The sequence below is a fragment of the Podarcis melisellensis genome (genome assembly GCF_964234715.1).
Source record: "Podarcis melisellensis genome assembly, chromosome: 10".
Classification (NCBI taxonomy): domain Eukaryota; kingdom Metazoa; phylum Chordata; class Lepidosauria; order Squamata; family Lacertidae; genus Podarcis; species Podarcis melisellensis.
This window is the reverse complement of record NC_138542.1, coordinates 31537287-31545800: the sequence shown is the minus strand read 5'-3', so window position 1 is coordinate 31545800 and position 8514 is coordinate 31537287. Positions and strand designations below refer to the sequence as shown.

Below are 8514 nucleotides of genomic sequence, written 5' to 3'. Positions count from 1 at the left end.
GGGAGGAGGAGGAGGAGGAGGGAGGAAGAACGAGAGCGACCTCTCTCTTCTCTCAGGCGAATGGAGGAGGAGGGCCCGACACCCGGCCGTCTGTTTGCCTCGCGCTCGAGGCCTAAGGTCAAAGTTCAAGGAGGCCCTCGCGCGAAAGGCGGGGCAGGGGGGCTGCGCGCTCCAACGTCGCTACTTCGAAGGCCCCGATTGGCTCCCCGAGGCAGCCGTGGGCGGGGCTGCCCCGCGTGACGCACGCACGCAGCGTCGGGCAAGCGAGCGAGTGCGCGCGCGCGCGGGGACGGTTAGTTGAGGAAGAGGGAAGGAAGGAAGCCTCGTTCGAAGGGTGAGAACCTCCCCCTCCTCCTCCTCCTCCCACAATGCAATGCTTTCTGGGCTTAGAATAGGACTCGGCAGCGAGCAGACGAAGCAGCGTGTAATATTGGTATGTGTAGGATAGCCTTGCGCGCGGAGAGATACACGCCAGGTTTCGGGCTCCCCCCCCCCACTCGTGGAGTCCAGAGGGGCGTTAGGAAGGTGATCCTGTCTACCCGCGAGCGCGTTCACCGCCACGCGGTTTTGGTGAAATAGAAGAAGAAGAAGAAGAGTTTGGATTTGATATCCCGCTTTATCACTACCCAAAGGAGTCTCAAAGCGGCTAACATTCTCCTTTCCCTTCCTCCCCCACAACAAACACTCTGTGAGGTGAGTGGGGCTGAGAGACTTCAGAGAAGTGTGACTAGCCCAAGGTCACCCAGCAGCTGCATGTGGAGGAGCGGGAACGCGAACCCGGTTCACCAGATTACGAGTCTACCGCTCTGAGCTCCCTCTAGGCTGGTCTCTCTTACACGTGCAGGTCATTCTGCAACTTCTGGGGCCGCTTTCGATGGCGGCAGCCGCTCTTCTTAAAGTATGAAAAGTGGCACGTGGCAATAGCTGCAATCCTCTGCCCGTTTATCTCGGAAGGAGGCCAATTCTTGAGCTCAGGGTATGCTTCTCATTAGAAATGTGTGTAGGGCTGCAGGTTTCTTTTGTTCAGGCTTCGGTTGTCTGTTAAGTGTGCTGCATGGTGGTTTACTGTGATTCTCTTTACTATCTTCTATCTGCAAATTGCTGTCGTCCCCTCCCCCAAGGTGTCCTGTAACAGGCTTCTGGATTCTAAGCTAGCAGAATCTTAACTGATCCCACTAAGGTTACGGTCCTAAACACACTTAGCTAAGAATAAACTTACTTGTCGTTGCTATAGCATACTTCTGAGTAAGCATGCTTTTGCATAAGATTGGGGTATTGGGCTTCTTCAACTCTTAAAACACACAGACTTGGAAATAAGCAATCCATGGTGCCTGCCTCCATTTAGGAGTCTTGAGTAATTGCAGTCCTAAGCACACCTACCTTTGTGAACTCGGATCCAGTGAACCCTTGGTTTTTAGCTCTTGGAGTTGTATTTTCACTACAAACCGGTATATGGGTTAAAAGGTATGGGTAAAATGGGTGAAAAAGTGTGCTGGGCTAGATAGGGCTTTGGTTTGATCCAGGAGGCCTCTACTTAGGTCTTTTCAAAAGCAAGTTGCTAATTTTGTTTTAAATTTGATTAGCACTATCATAGACAGCAGGGTTTCAAGTAGTTGCTCTCATAGCTTTAGTAAACATTTCCTGACTGTACAGATAGTCATAAAGTTTGGATGTGTGGTGGTGTACAAAGAATGAGGATTTACCCTCTGTTTTGCTTTCCTTGTAGTCATAAGTCCAAAGATGTTCACTTAGAGCCTCTTTCCTGCAAGGAACTGTGCAGAAGTTGCTGGACTACAACTCCCATTAACCCCAACTTTCAAGTGCAAGGAGCAGGGGTAATACCTGTTGTAGCCCAACAACATCTGAAAAGCACCATGTTGGCTACCCCTGGAGAGGTTCAGCTTGACTGGAGACAGCCTCTAAGGATTCTTTATGGGGGATTTCCTGAAGAAAAGGACTTTGTAAATAGGGAAAGTTCCTCCTGGTCTGTTCCTTAGACCTCAAGAACACCAACCTAGCTTCGTGGCACAGTCAAGAGTGGTTAAAACAACAATCACTACACCATTGTTTTACAACCATTTGCTTTCAGTGAAAGTGTTAAGCACACACATAATATTGCAATCTTTAGCACGTTTACTAGGAAGTAAGTCCTACTGAAAATAGTGCAATGTTTCCAAGTAGACTTACATAGTATTGCACTGCATATCTTTCAAGTGAATTCAACAAGACCTAAAAATGCTTTAAATTGGACTGAATAGTACCCGTTATATTTCCCAGTGTGTGAAAGAGGGCCTTCTCGGTAGTGGTACCCGCCTGTGGAACGCCCTCCTATCAGATGTCAAGGAAATAAACAATTGGCTGACTTTTAGAAGACATCTGAAGGGAGCCTTGTTGAGGGAAGTTTTTAATGTTTGATCTATTGTACTTTTAAGTCTGTTGGGAGCTGCCCAGAGTGGCTGGGGAAACCCAGCCAGATGGGCGGGGTATAAAAATATTAATATTATTATTATTGTCATTATTATTATGTTAACTGGGGTCCATTCTTGCTCATACCTAAATACTGGTTTCTGTAGGCTTAAAAGGCTTTCATCTGCATTATGCAGCCTCCAGCACAATTAATTATTGTGAAAACACTTGCCAGGGCTGCATTGGTTCAAGCAATATACTGATGTCCTACTATGAGGTTTCATAAGGCACTCTCCTAATAACCTGAAATAAGATGTATGTGTATTTGTCCTGGCAAATAGCAAAAGGACAGGGATGAAGAAACAGGGATTGGAATGGAGCCCAGGAAGATGGTCTGAACAAAGTCACACCAGTGTGACTGGCTCACAAAAGAAAGTGGGTGATGTACTCATAAAGTTGGCTAAAACATTTCTCCCTAGGTCTGCTCAAGAGCCGTGTGAAGGAACCGCTGTTGCAACACCGGAAGCTGAGCAAGATGTCGGGAGTGTTGAGCACAACACTGAGCAGCCTCAACAGCGACTCGTACTGCGAGTTCAGCATGTATCGGGACCAGCACTTCCAGGGAAGTCGTTACCTGCAAGAAAAATCCCTGAAAAACTCCTGCACACTTTATGTGGGCAACCTCTCTTTCTACACCACAGAGGAACAAATTCATGAGCTCTTCTCCAAGTGTGGGGATGTCAAGCGCATAGTCATGGGGCTAGACAAAGTGAAGAAAACCCCCTGCGGCTTCTGCTTTGTGGAATACTACACGAGAGCAGAAGCAGAGCATTCTATGCGGTTCATCAATGGAACCCGTCTGGACGACCGCATCATCCGAACAGACTGGGATGCTGGGTTTAAGGAAGGGCGGCAGTATGGCCGTGGGAAAACAGGTGGCCAGGTACGAGATGAGTACCGAACAGACTACGATGTGGGCAGAGGGGGCTTTGGCAAGATTGTTCAGCAGCAGAAGACAAATCAGCAGTCAGTGATCTACTAATGGCTTTTTGCATTGGGTAAAGATAATAAAAAATAATTTTAAAAGGGGGGGGGAGCTATGTGAAAATGCAGCGATCACATTGCTATGTGCAAGGAGGCTAGGAAAAGAAAGCTTCAAGAAACCATGCACACAAAGCAGAGAGTCTAGCACCATAACTCAGGAAAGAAAGAGGAACAACATCTTGCTAGTGACTTCAATAGTTCTTAACTTTCTGTCAATGCACAGCTTTACTTGCTGTGGGTATTTCTCCTTCCCATGAAGATTAATTTTACAGGCATCCTATTCATTTATTTTGAGGTTAATACAGTAAGATTTATTCCCACCTGCTAAGTAAATACTTTCACGACTCTAGTTCTCTTATTCCCTACAACTGCTGTGCAGAGCTGCTAGTGAAGTGGCTGATTCCATACCGTTGATGAACTCTGTCCTTGCCTCAGATATTCCTTGTTGAATGTATGATACACTTTTCAGGGAAGATAAATCAACTTATTTGCCTAGCAAAAAATGCAGCTGGTCGTTAAAATAAAGGCCATTGTCTATAACAAAGAGGTTAATTGATTGCAACTGTTTCTGCTTTCCTATACATTTGGTTTCTGTTCCTGAGTGACAACTTTGTGACCATGGAAATGCAGAACTCTCTCATGATGTGTAATGGGGGAGTCTGTTGCCCCATAAAGATGGTGAGTCCCAGCAGCCCCAGACACTGTGCCTTCTGCTTTCTTTCTTTTTAGTGCAGAGGTTTTCGGCCTCTACTCTCTAATTCCCTGCTATCTGTATTAATTTGCATAGACCAGCTGTATTGTATGACCTTTATTGATTTGTACACCATGGTTTCAGGATGCAAGCAGCACATACCATATTTTAATACACTGTTCCATCAGACTGCAGAAGAGGGGGAGAGAGAAAGCCACTCCACTGGCTTAGGTGAGAGACCAACTCAGTATGGCTCTTCTCCTTAAACTGTTCAATTTCAATGTGTTTTTAATAAGAACTTTGTAACTAAGCCTGTTTGCTTTTTCTCTCCCATTCCATCTCTTTTCCTTTTGTGCCTGGTCTTTTAGCATGTAAACCTTAGGGCAGGGACTGTGGGGGGGAAATACGGTGATGGGCATTTTTATACACCCCAAAACTGCTTGCTATGTCAGCCCTACACGAGACTTACTGACTTATTTTGGTATATTATTTCAGTAAATATTATTCAAGATGGCAGCTGGTGGTATTTCAGTTATTCCATTGCAGGATTTTATTTTATTTTGTCCTACTAATGAAACTTGGATCTGTGATAGGCATCCCCACTTCCTCAGGATGTTCCCCCCTCCCCTACTGTTCTGATTCAGATAGGGCTCTTTGTTAGCATGGATTGCCATGACTATATGTTGCCAGATATTTGACATCTGCAGAAGAACTTTATAGGGCTCAAACTTTATAGGGCTCGAACACATACCTGGAAGGAGGGGATGGCAGGCTAGATGATGGAACTGACCTAAAACAACTGGTATACCTTTATTTTGGCACTACATTAATCATTTCCTGCAGGAACCACATCTTTGTCCAGTACAGCAGGGTATTTAACGGGCACAATGGAAGCAGTGAGAGTCTAAGCTAAGGAAAGGCCAACCTATGGGCTTCCAGATGTCGTTGAACGTACAATTCCCATCAAACCTGATGGTTGGGGATGAGGGAAATGTAGTCCAACAACTTCTGGAGGGTCACAGCTTAGCCACCCTTCATCTAAGTAAAGTATAGATAGCTACTCCTACGTTAACTGTGATGCCTCCATTGGACTTGCTACCCTGCAAAGACATCACTGAGAGGGTGGGCAGATAATGATGAGGAATAGAAAGAGCTCAAAAAAATGGAAGAGTCTAAGCCTGGGAAAGGTCTTAGTGGATTGGTGGCTGAGAACCTGGGGCTGCAAAAGGAGTCTGACCTGAGATAGGGTCCCAGCGGATTGGAAGTTGGAGCTCTGAAGTTCTGATTCCATAGGAAAGGACACCAGCCTCGCCCTCTCCCAAAGCCATGCCCATTCCTTTGTTATATAACGTTCCAGTGCCTGGATAAATATAGTTCTTGTCATTTTGTTTTTTTATATATATTTGGCTCCAGGTGTGGGGGTTTCTGGCATCATTACCTATTTTGGCATCAGTTCAAATCCTGATCTAGAACTGAAAGGGTTTCATTCTTGACACTGGTTGCAATTCCAGCCTACAAACCCAAGTGCAGAAATCCCTAAGCCAGGTTTGATCTTTTCAGTATAAGCCTGAAGTAATTAATTAAGTTAAGATTTAAGTAGTTTTGTGAATCATCAGTTCTACTGGCCTTTCCTAAAATTAGAATTCCAAGTTTGAAGCAAAAACTAAGGCCAACTTCATAATCTAATATTACTCCATTAATTTCAGTAGATTGATTTGGCCCATTTGGGGCTGAGTCCAGCATTTTTCTTGTAAGCAAAGAAAGGTTTTCATAGTTAAATTTGCACTGGTATAAATGGCTGAAATTAACTAGCACAGTCCATCCATCATGCAGGCTCAGTTCTCCAGCATAGCCAGGTTGTGCTAACACAGCACAAACTGAATAAAAGTAGATGGCCTTATGGTGGGCTGTTTCTCTCCTTCCTTGACATCTGAAGGCCTGTACCAGGAGGTTTTTAATGTTTGATGTTTTAATATGTGTTGAATATACTGTAAGCTGCCCAGAATGGCTGGGTAAACCCAGCCAGATGGGTGGGGTATAAATAATAAAATTATTATTATTATTATTATTATTATTATTATTATTATTATTATTATTACTGCTGCTCCTACTACCACTACATAGTGGGAAGAAAGAGTCCTTACACTTATAGAATATTGACAGAGCCTTTTTCATTAGGCAAGGGTTTGACATCTGGCACGTCTGTATTAAGGGAAACGTATGTCTAGCTCGCTAGGTAATTCAGAGTAAAATCTAATTACTTGCTATTCCAGAATTCTGGCTCATAGGATCAGCCATAAGATTTCCACTGACACAAAGGCTAGAGCCCAAGCCCAGGCCTTGAGTATAACTCAAGTACGCCACCCAGGTGCCAAAGGTAGGACAGAAGCAAAAGGCATCTAGCAGACTTTTTATTGACTCCAGAGTGAAGTTAGGAACTACCATACTCCTGTATCGAAGGGAATAGATACTGTGGTGTCCTTCTTGCCATGGGCATAGCCAGGATTTTGGGGGGGGGGGGCAAAAAAGTTATTGAGCTTTTTTTTTATTTCTTGCTATGAACGTGATTCTACTCTGGCTGCTGCAATGAGGACAATTCTATGCAGTCCAGAAAAACTAGAATGAAGCGTAAGAGATCTGGGTATCATATTCATTCACACACACACATACACACTTATTCCTAAATGTAAATAAGCACATTCAGCAAAATTGAGGCTGTAGTCATAAACAGATTTGGATGTTATGGGTAAGTAAAATAAATTGATCTTAATCCCGACCAAGACTGCCATTTTATCTGCAGGTAAGCGTGTATAAAGGGACGCAGGTGGCGCTGTGGGTTAAAGCCTCAGCACCTAGGACTTGCCGATCGAAAGGTCGGCGGTTCGAATCCCTGCGGTGGGGTGCGCTCCCGCTGCTCGGTCCCAGCGCCTGCCAACCTAGCAGTTCGAAAGCACCTCCGGGTGCAAGTAGATAAATAGGGACTGCTTACTGGCGGGAAGGTAAACGGCGTTTCCGTGTGCTGCGCTGGCTCGCCAGATGCAGCTTTGTCACGCTGGCCACGTGACCCGGAAGTGTCTCCGGACAGCGCTGGCCCCTGGCCTCTTAAGTGAGATGGGCGCACAACCCCAGAGTCTGTCAAGACTGGCCCGTACGGGCAGGGGTACCTTTACCTTTACCTTTAAGCGTGTATAAATCCAACAGAATACCTTATTCTGAATATGATTGTGGTGTTTAGAATTAGTGTGTCCCTATCTAGTACATATCGCAATATGTGGTTAAAATTATATGCTTATATTTGTTACCAATGTTAGCATGAAAATATGGTGAGGATAACCATAGTTTTAAACTGTATGTGCCTGGGTTCTTCTGCCTCATTAGGATCCAGTAAAGTAAAGCATCCAGAGTTGATTTGCCAGTTACTGTTGGACAGTACTCTGGGTTTGCTTGTCCTATGCCTGGAAAACATAGGTCCAAGTGGTTTTGCTTTTGCACCACTGATTTCTCCCAGAAAACGCAGTTGACATTTGATTCAGCAGCAAACAGTGGTGTTTCCTGGGGGGAAGTAGCAGGGCAAGTGGAAATGTGGTTGAGCCCTTAGACAGTCATCCTCTAAACATCTGCATAGAACAGATCTTCTAAGTCAAGCACTCTGCTGTGGTTTCTGTTCCCTGTGGACGTTTCCTTGAAACAATATGCCTTTCAAGGCAGGGATTTTCTCAGCAATTCATTGCTCAGAATCCTGCTTCTCAAATAACACGGTTAAAGGAAGCAATAATGTAGAAGTGATCAAGCGATAAACATGTTCAGTTAGCCGCTGTTTGCTAGAGTGTCATTGAGAGACCAGCTGCTTCATCCAGCCCTCTCCTGCCAGCTCCTCAACCTTTGCCCATACTGCAGTGTTTCATTTTCATTTGTTATTTTTTTAGCCAGGCAGAGCGCTTGCAGGGCTAACCCAGCTCCCGCTTCTGGCCTCCTAAAGCCTGCAGAAGCATTTGGAACAATCCTGGGGTGATTTTTCTGCCAGTGGTTGAAAAGCAGTGCAGAACTATTCCCCCAAGGTGGCAGGGGGGGGAAAGCACTGCAGGGTTGTTCTTGCTGCCTTCAATATTTGAAACGACAATAGAAGAGAAAGCAAGCAAGACTTCTGGTTTGTGTGTTTGTTGCTTTACTATTTCCCTGAGCTGAAAATAGTACTGCAGTGCTGCTTGAACTGAATCGCTTTGGCCCTCGAGGGCTGAGAGATGCCATTGTACTATTCAGCATATTTGTCGAAGTGAGACAGGGGTGCCCATTTCTCCTTTCTGCTTTATATATTGCTACTGGGCTATATGAATCTATTACCTAGGTTTTAATCCATTACCTATGAATCTTTA

The 8514-nt window shown here is 45.0% G+C and overlaps 1 protein-coding gene across 3 annotated transcripts; it reads left to right on the top strand.

The window, feature by feature from the left end:
* Positions 1-185: 185 nt before the first annotated feature.
* On the top strand, positions 186-4657 carry LOC309379191 (nuclear cap-binding protein subunit 2). 3 transcript variants are annotated; one of them, XM_081928134.1, is made up of 2 exons: positions 186-334; positions 2886-4657. In XM_081928134.1, exon 2 carries the CDS (start codon positions 2942-2944, stop codon positions 3446-3448), a length of 507 nt encoding a protein of 168 aa, XP_081784260.1. In that variant the 5' UTR covers positions 186-334; positions 2886-2941; the 3' UTR covers positions 3449-4657. The 3 variants fall into 3 exon arrangements, with proteins under 3 accessions (XP_081784260.1, XP_081784259.1, XP_081784261.1); XM_081928133.1 differs by having other exon boundaries at positions 286-433; XM_081928135.1 differs by lacking the exon at positions 186-334 and adding an exon at positions 845-976.
* The last annotated feature ends 3857 nt before the right edge of the window (positions 4658-8514 follow it).